This window comes from Mytilus californianus, unplaced genomic scaffold, assembly GCF_021869535.1.
Source record: "Mytilus californianus isolate M0D057914Y unplaced genomic scaffold, xbMytCali1.0.p SCAF_5, whole genome shotgun sequence".
Lineage (NCBI taxonomy): Eukaryota > Metazoa > Mollusca > Bivalvia > Mytilida > Mytilidae > Mytilus > Mytilus californianus.
Window position 1 is genome coordinate 59123813 of NW_026262701.1, and position 15258 is coordinate 59139070.

General features: G+C 30.9%; 1 protein-coding gene across 1 annotated transcript in view; it reads right to left on the reverse strand.

Moving 5' to 3' along the window:
- The window catches only part of LOC127701134 (kinesin-like protein KIF15), a 64744-nt gene that overhangs the window by 26951 nt on the left and 22535 nt on the right, over positions 1-15258 (reverse strand). The window contains exons 7-18 of the mRNA XM_052204925.1: positions 14404-14580; positions 13047-13148; positions 12460-12567; positions 10549-10674; positions 8349-8407; positions 7829-7892; positions 6737-6857; positions 6308-6414; positions 4959-5123; positions 3051-3243; positions 2384-2493; positions 1794-1973 (exon numbers count right to left, since the gene is read on the reverse strand). Of these exons, the coding sequence (XP_052060885.1) occupies positions 1794-1973; positions 2384-2493; positions 3051-3243; positions 4959-5123; positions 6308-6414; positions 6737-6857; positions 7829-7892; positions 8349-8407; positions 10549-10674; positions 12460-12567; positions 13047-13148; positions 14404-14580 (1512 nt within the window). The remainder of the gene's footprint in view (positions 1-1793; positions 1974-2383; positions 2494-3050; positions 3244-4958; positions 5124-6307; positions 6415-6736; positions 6858-7828; positions 7893-8348; positions 8408-10548; positions 10675-12459; positions 12568-13046; positions 13149-14403; positions 14581-15258) is intronic.

Here is a 15258-nt window from a genome sequence, read left to right on the forward strand (position 1 = left end):
TTTTATTTCACAGCCAATAATTTGGTCCGGCTTTTTACATCAAATACTGTTTCATTATGTCAGGGAAATGCTCAAAAATAATGCCCTTAAAAGTTTTTAATATGTTTAAAATTTAATTCCTGGTTTTTTTATCGGAATAATTGTATTGGAAATAACTATTCTCCCCAACCGCTGATCAAGTAATCAAAGTTTTGGAAAGCTAAAAGATTTAGTTATTTTTTATCTGAAAGATTTTTTTTCTTTTTTTTTTGCATTGCATTGGTATTGTTTAATTTTATAGTAATTTGAAGTTATTAATATTTTCATAATAAAATTCACGGTACCAATTTTTTGCTGCACCAGTAATTTAACTTCAACTTATTTTGGGGTTTTTTGTTTGTTTCACAATTCAACTTTTAGTCAGTTTCAATCATTGTGTGATAAATCCTTTCAATCTGATAAATGTGCTTCTGGGTAGTTGTAACTCATTTATAGAAACTCTTTGTTTTGAACTGTAAATAGACCCAAATAATAGGATAATCCCTTACTAAGAACATGATTTACATTCATTCTTCACAATTAAGAGGCATCCAATTCTACAATTTCATTGGTCGAGAGTACTTTGCTATATTCTAAGATTTATAGTGATCAAGGCTAAAATTAACCTCTTGATTGATTTTATTCAAGAACTGATTTCATGTTCAGTGTAATGTATCTAATTCTTGCAGGTTTTCATTTTAAAGCATTATAGTCATGGACTAGTCTTAGCGACATAAGGATTTCTCACAGTTTGGGAAATTTTTAATATCAAAATTGTGTTTTGGACATAAAATGACATTACATTTCGATAGGAATTGTGAAAATTTCCCAATTGTGAGTATGGATGCAAATCATGTATTCCTATAGTGAGGACTTACCTTATTGTTTTACTTACAGTTCAAATCAATGAAAATTTTACAACTCTTATTTTATTCCTCAATACAAATGCTTCCCTTTACATCAAATATTATTTGATATGTGAGGTAAAATTAAAATATTCATTTCAAAATGAAATTTAAGAAATTTTCTGCCTTAATAAAATTCAAAAGTAAGGTTTACTTTCTGCTTTCATTGTATAGGAATATTTGGTACTTTTACAAACCACGGATTTAGTAATTTGAGATTGGGTAAGGCTATTAGCTAAATATTCAGGCTATATGATAAATTTTTGTCCTTTTTTATATTGTTTTATATTTAGTCATATTAAATTTAGCAGTCTTGAAGTTATTGATATAAACTTTCACTTCAACCCATTGTGATTTTTTGTTTTTTCAAAATTCATCTTTTATGATGTGAAATCCAGTAACCTGATAAATTTGCTACAGGGCAGCTATTGTAAAATGGGCAACTTTTTATTGAATAAACTACACAGAGAACAATAGCTATTGTATTTATTCAATGGGACAATAGAACTGACAAAAGTTTAAATAGGTTGACCAATATGAGATGACTCTGGAAAGGTTTCATTTGGCTCGCAATAATTCTTTGACTAAAAACTCTGGAAATTATGGCTAGAAATTGTATAACTAAGAAAAATAGATAAGATATATAACTGACATAAATGAAATTTGGATTTTAAATAATTTATTTTTGAAGATTTATAGAACTGAAATGGGCTATACTGATTTTCAAGTATTTGGATTGACTGACCAGGGATTTAACTCCAACCTACTACACTCTAGGAAAGCATGCTACCACAACATCAACATGGTGGTTCTATCAAGACAAGGAAACCACAAAATTAAACAATGGAAATTAAGTCATATATAACTTACTGTGATTGTCTGTAAGTGTATATCGTTCATATTTTCTCTCTCTATCTTATTGGTCAGTTTTTGAGTTTTTAGACTGGAACTTAGGTCTTTCACAGTTGACTTCAATGATTCTATCTCAGAATTCAATTCCACTTTCTCTTTTTCAGCTGCATCAGCATTTTCTGTTAGCTGTTGTTTCAGCTGAAATGAATTAATGAACATCAACAGTAACCTTCAACATATATTTGTAATTTTACAACATATAAATAAAGAGCAACACAAGGACAGCATTATACAACTGAAAAAAGTGTAAAAAACACTCAGTGTCACCCATCAATAATGTTAAATATTCAAAATAAAAAGTGTGTAATGTTTTAATTCAATTCTAACAGAAATGTGTATAATGAGTAGTTTTAAAGACTTTTTCAATGTAGTTTGTTGTTTTGGGGTTTGGTTTTCTAACAACATTCTGGTTGCAACACAGCATTGTCACTCATTTGTCTGATGGCAGGTAAATTTCCTACAGCAGCCTGCTGAGTGAAGAAAGGTTATTTCTATGACAGTAAATGATTTCAATTGAAATTAATAGTTTGTATCAAGTAAAATCTTACCTTAGCTACTTCCTCTTGTAGATTATTAACCTGACTTTTGTATTTCTCAACTGTTGCAGTAGCTACATTTTCTTCTTTAGGAGTCTGTGATGGTGTGAATATTTTCTTGTCTATAAAGTATAAAATGCAAAAACAATCAACAAATACACTGGTATCAAAATAGATATGCATGATATCTTTGGGAGAACCAAGTACTGAATTATCCAAAATATTACATTGTTTACAATTATTTTTAAAATGTTCAAAATGGCTGATCATGTCCAGAAAATTATTGTTAGAATGTATCCAGATTCTCATTGAACTTATTTGTGAGAACTTTTTATCCTGCTAAAAATGTAGAGCAAGCAATTTATTTTTTCATTTTTTATAAAATATAGGTCATTTTCCAAAAATATGACCAAGAAATTTTTATTATAAACATGGCGTTTTATAACAGTATTATTGTTGGAGTAAACTTAAAAAAAATGTCTGGTAAAAACCAACAACCCAATAACTTAGAGTAGTTTAAGACATGTTCACAAATGACAATAGAAAGTTTCACAACCTTAATACCACATGTATATATTAACAGGCTATCTAGACCTCAATACTATTAAGAATGCCCACTAATGAGAATGAATGAGGGGCTAGTAACAAAAGAAGCTCAAGAGAAGAAGCTCATTCTCACCTTGTGTTAATTCCTTATATTTTCCATCTAATTCAATCAATAAGTCTGCCTTATTTCTGTTAGTGTTATCATTCTGAGCTCTCTCATTTTTAAGTTGAGATTTAAGGGCCTGAATTTCCATGGAGTATTTGGCTACCATTGGATGTTGTTTAACTTGTTCCTGCAGTAAGCTTATCTCTGCTTTCAAGTCTTCCTAAACAACATATCAAAATAATGTAAAGGCTCTAAATCTGTCAAAATTCATTGTATATTGTATAATAACGACAAAAATGTATTTAAGAAATGCTTTTAAATTTTTTACTTCAAAACAGTACGTAATTTATTTTTCCAATAAATATTGCAGTAAATTTCTTAAAATAATACTTTGAAATATATACAGGTTGTAGAATATGAGCATTTTATTTTTACATGTGAATCATTGTGGAATTGTAAAGATATATATTAACAAGAGTGCACACGCTGAAATGTCTCGCCTTCTTTACTAATCATTGATATTATGTTGATAGTCCTAAATATAAAGCTTTATTACAACTGTCACATAAACTTAACATTAACCAAGTAAACTAAACATTGACCAATGAACCATGAAAATGAGGTCAAGGTCAGATGAACCATGCTAGGCAGGCATGTACAGCTAACAATTCTTCCATACAACAAATATAGTTGACCTATTGCTTATAGTTTAAGAAAAACAGACGAAAACACAAAAACTTAACACTGAGCAATGAACCTTGAAAATGAGGTCAAGGTCAAATAAAACCTGCGTGACTGACATATAGATCATAAAATATTTCCATACACCAAATATAGTTGAACTATTGCATATAGTATTAGAAAAAAAGACCAAAACTCAAAAACTTAACTTTGACCACTGAACCATGAAAATGAGGTCAAGGTAAGATGACACCTGCCAGCTAGACATGTACACCTTACAATCATTCCATACACCAAATATAGCTGACCAATTGCATGCAGTATTAGAAAGAAAGACCAAAACTCAAAAACTTAACTTTGACCACTGAACCATGAAAATGAGGTCAAGGTCAGATGACACCTGCCAGCTAGACATGTACACCTTACAATCATTCCATACACCAAATATAGTAGACCTATTGCATACAGTATAAGAAAAACAGACCAAAACACAAAAACTTAACTATAACCACTGAACCATGAAAATGAGGTCAAGGTCAGATGACACCTGCCAGTTGGACATGTACACCTTACAGTCCTTCCATACACCGAATATACTAGACCTATTGCTTATAGTATCTGAGATATGGACTTGACCACGAAAACTTAACCTTGTTCACTGATCCATGAAATGAGGTCGAGGTCAAGTGAAAACTGTCTGACGGGCATGAGGACCTTGCAAGGTACGCACATACCAAATATAGTTATCCTATTACTTATAATAAGAGAGAATTTAACATTACAAAAAATCTGAACTTTTTTTTCAAGTAGTCACTGAACCATGAAAATGAGGTCAAGGACATTGGACATGTGACTGACAGAAACTTCGTAACATGAGGCATCCATATACAAAGTATGAAGCATCCAGGTCTTCCATCTTCTAAAATATAAAGCTTTTATGAAGTTAGCTAACGCCGCCGCCGCCGCCGCCGCCGGATCGCTATCCCTATGTCGAGCTTTCTGCGACAAAAGTCGCAGGCTCGACAAAAATTGTATTTCAGTATTTTTCTAAATGTTTTATTAGTTTAAAACTTTAATATTTTCTGAGATATTTTTGTACAAGAATATTTGTCTTTACAGCTTGAATTGATGTTCTGAAGACATATTAATTCTAAATGTAAGCTTAAGCATGAAGTATTTGCAAAAACGATATACAAGTTGACAAATTAATAGCACATTTATTCAACACTTAATTTCTTCTAGACAAAAACATACAGCATATTTGTCTTTGTCATCTGATTGAAGTCCATTCTTCTTTAATGCAGATTCCAGCTGCGAGATCCGATTCTCTCTAAATTTGACAACCATTTTTGTCGACTGAAGGCAGGCATCTTTCTTATTGCACTGATCTCTTAATTTTATCAATTTTTCTTCAAAAATCTATAAAAATAGGTATTAAAATCATTTAGTTTCTTCAGAAATATATTTTTCTTATAAAAATAATCATATAAAAACTTTCTAAAAACAGAAAAATAGAAGAGTCATTACAACTACATTTTTGTTTAACCTATATGGCATATAGTTCTTTAGCAATATTAATCATATACATATTCTTATGAGAATAAGACCAATACCAGACCTGTACCTGAGTCTTTGCATGCAACTGATTGTGGTAACATGTATACCAGAGCGTATCTAATCATTCCCACACCAAATATTAAAATCATTACAGCCGATTGCATTGAGTGTGTAGATAAGGGTAATATCTTTGGTTAGCTTGCTTGCTAGCTGAACCGTGAAGTCATTATTAGGTAAGGTATACTACCCTCCTTTCGAAGTAGCCTAGTCCTACAGACAGATAGATTGGTTATCTGTCGGACTAGTCTACTCTTAAAGGAGGGTAGTTTACCTAACCTAATAAAGACTTCATGGTTCAGCTAGCAAGCAAGCTAGTCAAAGATATTACCTTTACCTACACACTCAATGCAATCGGCTGTAACTTCAATAGGAGACAAGAAAAGTTTGACAAAAATTTTCCCTGTACAATGTGTATTGTAAAATTTCAAACTATCCACAAACAGGAAGTGGCTACACGGCAGATGTAAAAATTGCTTACTCCCTACAATACAACATTATCAAGCTGCAGACCCAATATTAAATCATTCCCTTTCATAGAAGCCAAGAAAGCTGTTAACAAAAGTTTTCTTTCTGACAAACGGAGAGACGGAGTTGAACGATTACTAAATTTGCTTCCGCCTTCCGTGACGCAGATAAAAAGAAATAATTCATCAGGAAGTTCACATAAATAGATAACATTGTGGCTACACTTTTATTGTTCTATTTGTTTTAAAAACTAAATTTCCTGTCTGCAGAATTTGTCAATAACAGTGAAATCAGGTTTCATAAAAATACAATTTTTCCTCCATCAATAAAAAATTGGAGACCTCTAAAGTAATCAAATTAACAGTATGCAGTGTGTGTGTGTGCGTGTGTGAGGGGGAGGGGGGCTTTATAAAATTTTCTATGGTGTTAATAGACCTTCATAAATTTTTGTCAGAGTTCTGACATTACAAATCAAATGAATCATTGTTGTAATATCTTAAATGTTATCATTATTAGTTTACCATTTTTTCCTGAGCACAGTTTTCCCTGAGTAACATTGCTTGTATAAATCTTTCTTTCCATTCAGAATCACTAACAGAACTTGTGTTGTCAGATTCCTGCTGTATTCCTGCTTTGATAAAATATGAATAATTAATATGAAATATCAGAAAACCTAGTTTATGACCAACTGCAATATTCTTTTACAGAAAAAAAAAATTGAAGTTGATCTGTGTTTCGTGGTAATAAGCATTGTGTATAAGTTTCATAACATTTGGTTGAGGAAAACTAAAGTTAGAGAACAGAAACCAATTTCCAAACTTACGTAGGGACGGACGGATGGACAAAGGCAACACTTAATGCCCCTTCCAAAAACACAAAAAGTTATCTTTCTATGCAAGCAGAAAACAAAAGTTCTGTACAAAATGAATCACTTCATCGAAATAAAATACCTGTCATGGAAGGTTCCATTTTAATCGTCCCTGATGTATATTGCTGTAACATCTCTTTTAGTTTCCTGATCTCTATTTGTAATGCCATCACATTTCCTTGGGAATCCTCATTGATCACAGCCTTACAAAAATAGAAAGATCAGGATCTTTATTTATTTCTTGATAGTGACCCATATATCTGGACATAATTGTGTATATTTTTTAAAGATAATATGGTGATTTTTTCACTTTGATAAAACTTCTCATATGTGCACTCCTTCTTGTGTTCCATTTTATTCAATTTGTTTATCAAAATTGTTATGCCAACCATCCAAATCATATGCCCTATTCATAGTAATTTCCGGTCAAGTTCTCTAACATTTTTCTGAATGTCCCCAATTGTTGTCTAAACGTTTGTATTGCTACTGTACTTTGCATAAAATGTATAATCAAATGAGTTTTTCATTTTTATTTTATAAGGATATAGTGTTGTTAAAAGGCAATGCTTTATATGATTGAAGATAGTTCCTTGAAATACTAATGACCAATTATATCTTATTAACAGATTTAAATCCATGAGCCAATACATCATATAAGAAAAGTATTGGACTGTGGTATTATTATTGATTTTTTTCAATACTACTATCAATTTGACAGTCTACATATATTTTGTATATCATGATTATGCCATATTCACAAGTAACTGGTATGTAAAATACATATATAAAATATAGAAAAGATAAAACAGTTCAAACAAAGGTATCATAATTTCTTGTCTTTAGAACAAAAAAGCTAATTATCAGATTCGTATACAACATGTAAAACCAACGAAATAATGATTATCACAGAAATTTATCTATAGTCTAAAAATCCATATATTTGTCTTGTACATCATTAAGGAAATATGTTTATGAAACATAACACTTATAATCTGTATTTTTTTCACCATTTGTTTGCATAGTAAGTTGTATTTATGTATATGAATATATTATATTATTATATTTTGAGTTATTCAGCAGGCATCACGGTAGATTAGTATTGTACTAACTGATTTTACCCTCTTTAAATAAAGTCTTTATTAAATATCTTTCATTCATATTTTTCACTACATACCTTATTTTTGATCATTTTAGCTCTTCCTGCAAACTGTAGAGTTGACAAACTTTCTCCAAAACATCTGAATGCAATAACAAAACTCCATGAAATAGGTAAATAAACAAACACTTTTATAGGTATGCTTTAATGATGCATACACACTTTTTACAGGTTTTTAAATTGCAGAAAAGTGAGATAGCTTCACAGTATATGCTACTTGTTTTTTTGTTAATAACATTAATATAAATGCACGTTATCCATGGGTATCATAATTTTAAATATCAAAACTGTGTTACTGTTAAACAAATACTACTAAAGACTACAATTTTAAGCTGCTTAAAATTATCATAAACATATAAACAGACTTATTCTTTATTGTTTATTAACTGCTACCTTTTTTAAAAATCAATAATTGCATCTTTTTTTTAATTATGAAAACAAAACCTAATCATCAAAAACAATACCTTAATTATGCATTATGCTTATTATGACCTTCATAAGGCATTGCTTCCATCATATTGTAGTTTCATGTACTTACTTTGAACTTGGATGAACACATGCAATGATATGTGTTTTAGCATTTCCTCCCAGGGAATCCTGAAAAATTGAAAATAAAAAACAATACCAATACAAATGAGAATATTAGAGGTCTATTCAAAGAAAGAAATTTCAGTGTTATACTGTAAATTCAGAAATTATTACCTGCATTTATTATTGAGATTTTTCAAGGATGGACAAATATGCGAGTTAAATTATTGCGATTTCAAAAAAAAATCTGCATACATATCTGGTTCAGTTAACAGAATGCGAGTTCTTATTATTGCGATATTCACCCAGTCGCATTATTCACATTAATAAAAACCTCGCAATAATTTCTGAATTTACAGTATTCAATACCTTTGTCATAAACAAGCTGCCTCAGCTATGTTGATTGATGTTTGCTTAATGTTCAGTAGCAAATAGTTCATGCATATTCAGGATGAGCAGGGCAGATCCAGCCATTTTCAAAAGGGGGTTCCCAACCCAGGATTAAAGGGGGCTTCCAACCATATGTCCCCATTCAAATGCATTGATCGTAAAAAAAAGGGGGGTTCCAACCCCCGGAACCCTCCCCCTGGATCCACCTATGATGAGATCAAATTAACAACGATTTAAACAGGTAGGTTCTGTAAAGTGAGTTGACAAGGATAAAGGATAGAAATTTTGGTGAATTTTTAAATAATGAATGATTCTGGTAATTATGAAATGAAAGATGAAAGAATTCCATAACCCTATAATGAAACAAGCTGAATATTAAATGCAAGATGCACACAATGTCAAAGCTAATAATGAAGTTCTACAATTTAAGATGTTAAAAAAAGATGAATACAATGCTAATGTTGACAAATAAATCCAGGATAAATATGAATAATATTATGAATATTCAAGTGTACAATGAATTAGGCATATTTTTCTTGTGTTGACAACAGAAAGTATAAAACTGCATAGAAGGCTTTGAAAACTGTCTAAAAGACAGCTCAGACAGTAAATATAACTTTTATATCTACTTATTTCTATCATTAACTTATACATAAAAATTACATGATTATTGAACTTTTGGGATCTAATTCAAAACAAGTTCACACAATATGACAATTCAACATTTCAACCAAGAACTGGAGTTATATTAAAATATCTTTCTTATTTCATGAGACGGTCAATAAAATTATAAATCTGTTTGCCTAATGCTGCATATATAATGTACTGGTCTACTGGCTAAAGAGAAGCTATCAACAATTATCAATTCTCACTGCTACCTCTGATATGTCTGAAAGTTTGTGTTATTTGCAAAACATTCAAAGGAGTAGCCAGTAGCCCCAATAAACGGCCCTGTAAAGGTGTATTTTTTAAACTTCTATTGCTTGAGTAGATCTAATGTGTATGTATTGCTAATTGTATTATGTTTGAAAGTATAATCTGTCAAATTGTACATTTGCTTCATATGTCATATATATATATATATATATTTGCCTGAAATAGAAATATATTTCATTTTACTGTTTTTCAAGAAATTTTTTACCTTTTTCGACCTATTGCATAATTTATATGTGGCACCACCCCTCGCCAATTGAAATTTTTCTTGAAAAGTAAAAAATATTGTATATAAAAAATATTTCAGAAAAAAAATTTGTGGACAAGAGTGGCGCCACTGTAATTTTTTTTAGAAAACTCTCAATTTTGCGAAATTATGCCAAAAATCAGGTTTGTACGAAATTCACCTACATTTATGACATCATAAATACATAACTTATGACACAATTGGTTGAAATCTTTTTTAACTATAACAAATCGACATTTTGACAAACGTTTTCATCAAATTTTCACAACATTCTCGTAGTGAAACATTTTGAGATTTTTAGGACCAAAAATATGATTTAGTGAACCAACTTCTTTAAATATATAGGTCACTACACCGGGCAGAGAAAACTGACCTTATAAGGAAGGTGACCTTTAACTTGAGGTTCAAAATGCATAAATATTACTTGAGTGGGACAAGAGTGTGACCTGACATGACAAGTTTTTCACTTATTTGAAGTACTCTTTATAGCAGGTGAGACTTTAATAAATTTAATCTTTTATTTGGCTTGAGTGCCTTTTAAGAAGGTTTTAATTCATTTTCAGTACAACAAATAATTTGAGACAATAATTAGAACTACTTTTTTAGTTACCTGTACACCATTAATGTAAATTATACTTACTCTTAAAAGAAAAGTTAACTTAGAATCTCTGTATGGTATGTGCCTTGTTTTACCGTGGCTGATGTGAACCAATGAGTTGATGACATTGCCCAATACGGATAGAGATTTGTTTATAGAACCAGCTTCCTGTAAAAGAAAATGTAAAACTATGTGAAAATTTTTATTACTATTTTTGAGGGGCTATTCGAGGAAAAAATGTACGTGGGTGGGTTAGACAACATTTTTTTTTATCATGAATCCCTTAATTTTTATTTTCATTTGAACACAGAATTGTATTTGCTTCTACTCCTTAACAAAAATTTTAAAAAATATCATGTACCTTCCAATACATTTTTTTCCTAGAATCGCCCTTATAGCTTTTTCTATTAGAACAGATCTGCTGTTTGCTCTAACTTGTTTTATAAAATTTGTTTCATATTAAGAGGTTCCATTTTCAGATAATATCAAAATAAGGAGATTTGGTATGATTGCCAATAAAACAAAGATCCACTAAAGACTAAAGGACAGGGATGTAAACAACAACTGATGACCATACGCCCTTGGACAATGAACAAAACCCATACTGTATTATAAGCTATAAATAGCCCTAGGATAACAAACTGTGAAACAAGACTAGCAATTGAATTGGTTGTAACTATATGCATACACAGGGATGTAGATATTACATGCCATATGTAAATCATAATCTTCCTGATAGCGATAAAAAAACAATATCAATATTCTTCATCAACTATTAATATATAACCAATGAGAAAATCTCACATTTTAACAATTAAAAAGACAGAAAGAAATCAAGATTAAATGTCAGAGAAGAAGAGGTATTAATTTAAATGGCATGGATGATACATTATAAAAATTTCAGCTTTTGCAAAAATTTCCTAAAAAATAGTATCAAATTATTTTACCTTAGTAATTTTGATGCTTATGTTACAAACTTTATAAAAATTGAAAGGGTTGCTTTTTGCTTGATTTTTCTGAGTACTTAGCATTTATGATGCATATTTTTTCAATGCCTGTTGTTTATAAACCCTGTAAATTTAGAAATGATACATGTTAACTAATTGATATTTTGAATAAACTTATTTTCAAAGGTTATAAATTTAACATATTAGTAAAATCTTTAAATATTGTTTTTATTAGTTCTCACATTGATTTTGTTTATGAAAAATTAAAACATAACTAAATATACATTGCTATATATGTACAGATATGAGAACTCATTATCCTACATTCTGTCGATACATTTTACTTATATTTTGGCATTGCACAAGTTCATGCATTTCTCAGACTGTTTATGACATGTTTACACTAAATCCTATGCATGTGTACTGATTGATACTTCAGTCATGGGAGAACATGATTTATTTATTAGTTGTTATTGGCTTTGAACTAGCTTTCAGTAGCTGCAAGTACTCTTATTTCGATGCTTTGTGTCTATTGTTTTTATGTTAGTTGTTTTTGTGCCTCATACCGATCTTTTGAATTAAGCCAATTGCTACTGATTTTTATAGTTTGTTCTTGTATAGTGCTATTACACAACTGTCCCAGATTAGGAGAGGGTTGAGTGCTCACAAACATGTTTAACCCTGCCACATTCTTTATGTGCCTGTCCCAAGTCAGGAATCAGTGGTTGTGGTTGGTTCATGTTTGTCATATTTGTTTTTCGTAAAATGTTTTGTTATAAATTAGGCCATTAGCTTTCTTGTTTAAATTATTCACCATTTTTGATGTGGAGGATTTGTACAGCAGACTATACGGTATGGGTTTTTCTCACTGTTGAAGGCAGTACAGTTGCCAATAATTGCTTACATCCATTTCATTTGGCAATCTAACCACATCTTCTTATTTTTATGCTGTGTTATTGGTAATGGTTTCATGAATTCTAAATTGTTTACATTTTGAATTTAGTACCTTTAGTCTTTTACCAACAGCATTTGAATCCTTCTGTCGTTCACTGCCAGCCAAATCTACAAGGTTTAACTGAGACATTCTTAAGCTCTGTACTCCATCTTTCTTTTCCTACAATTGTAAATAGGCAAAATATTTCTATGTATTTCTCCAGTTCTATTTTTATCCCCCCCAGTTTTTGGTGGGGTTCGTGTTGCTCAGTCTTTAGTTTTATATGTTGTGTTTTGTATACTGTTGTTTGTCTGTTGGTCTTTTTCTTTTTTAGCCATGGCATTGTCAGTTTGTTTTCGACTTATGAGTTTGAATGTCCCTTTGGTATCTTTCGCCTATCTTTTATTAAATATCCTATAGAGAATGCCATTTCTCCAACCTCTCAAAAAGATAGGTTCTGCTCTTTATAAATTTAAATGCTCAGCGTGATAAATACTTCAGATTTTAAATTCTATTCATCTTCAGGAAGACATTGCATGGTAGGCAATGTATTATAGCATATCAGCATCAATGCACAATTCCTTCGCTATCTTTCTTTAGACCTATATATGTATGAGTATAAATGTATAAACCACATCTTATCTCATTTCCAAACTAACCTTTGATTCAATAGTTATGGTAAATACTGCATGACTCCGTGAACTTTCTCTATTCATTGATGTTGAAGCTACTCTTCTGTTAATCCATCCAGAATTAAGTACCTGACAATATTAAAAATAGAATTATTCTATAGAAAAGAATATGCTGTAACTTCAGATAAAGATTTTGTTTGTTATTTTTACAAATAACCATAATGTCGCTTTCAATAACAGCACTTGGCAGGTGAGTTCGACGTCAATCTTAACTGACTAGGATTGTTAGTTATCCTGCCAAAGGTCGTGGTTCTCTCCCAGAACTCCAATTCCTCCACCAATAAAAACTGACCACCATGAAATCAATAAAAACATCTCTCCGAATCTGACACTTTGTGCGCTGATACACCTCAATCAACACCTAAATACATAACCAACAAATACAATTACGTTATGGACTTAACAGAAGATATTTTTATTGATCTCACCACCAGTAGCAGCGATAAAACTATTTGTCTAGATGAATTACCAGAACATTTATCGGATAGACACGTATTTGTACACTCAATTTACAACATTTTCAGCAAATAATAACCAGGTATAATTAACAAAGACAATTGATTTGAACAATTTTATTTTACTTTCATTTTCATATTGACAATCTATTTATATATTTTCTCTATTTATATGTTTACTTCATTTTAACTTTCATTTTCAAGACTGTAGCCTTACTATGACGTTGTATTTATACAACCCGATTCTGTACCTTAGCTAACCTATCTGTAATATTTGTATCCTGATGACGGTGCCCTAGGCACCGAAACATGTTGATCATTCAATAAATTTTCTGCAGCATTCTCTCCTGTGTTGTTATTACAAGACTTTCTACATTTTATGTGTTTTATCGTAACGACCCTGCATACCCGAAGTATCCACTTCAGGGACTCTAACTTACTACATATTCACCAGGTGTTGGTTCACTTTTGTGTTTAAGAGATATTAGATATATACAGTACTACAACCATTAAAGTTGGCTAAAAGCCTTTCAAAGTATTTATTCATAACTTAGTATATGATATTTTACTATCAATTATCTAGTTGAATTGCATCAACAGAGTGATTTTCAATATTAATCAATAACCCAAACATCACAAGCAAATACAAGGCAGACATCAGAGAATGATACTCAACAATACACCATTACTAAATCAATGTCTGCATATATTTGCATTTCTATTTATTTGGCATTCCCTTAAAATTTCAGTTTATAAAATCTCCTGCCTTTTTCACATGAAAAACCAGTGGATTTTTTATGTGTGTCTTTCTTTAATTAACAAAACAAAAATCTTAAATGTTTAAATCGTCATAAAGGATTGAAACATACTTGATAAGCCTCTACAGCACTGGTTACAGCATTTTCCACTAAACCTTCCACAAAAACTCCCTTTTTCATGTTCTCTCTCAAGTGGAGTCCTCTATTTGATGGCTCTAATAAATCAAACACATCCTCTCGATAGATCTCCAAAAAAGAACATTTCAACAAAAACTCTTTACCCTTGTTCTGCAATAAAAGATCAAAGCACGAAAGCGCTGTAAAGGCAGTTAATTACAGGTTGTGTGTATTTTAAGTCCAGTCATATCATTATCTTGCATAGTACAGTGTACTTATCAGAGGTGGCTTTCAGTATTTAAGATTTAGAGTTCTCTCATGATATTGAATAAGTTTTATGAATGTCATATTCTGAGCACTGTATGAAGGCGATTGTTCTCACTTGTTTATGAACTAGTGCATTATGTCCAGTTTGTACCTTTTTTATCTATGTTTATAGTCAAATTAGTTATCAAAGGTACCAGGATTATAATTTAATACGCCAGACGTGTGTTTCTTCTACATAAGACTCATCAGTGACGTTCAGATCAAAATAGTAACAAAGCCAAACAAGTACAAAGTTGAAGAGCATTGAGGACCCAAAATTCCAAAAAGTTGTGCCAAATACGGCTAAGGTAATCTATTCCTTGGATAAGAAAATCCTTAGTTTTTTCATTGGCAATCATAACACATCTCCTTATTTATATAATGATCTATATTCAACGACCTCAGGTATACAAAAAATGTATGTAACTAAACTATGATGGGAAACCTTTGACTTCTTTCTTTATATAAACTTTTGATTTGGTACCATAGAACTATGTAGAGTAAATGTACATTGCAACATGTCAACTCTTTCAACTCTAAGCA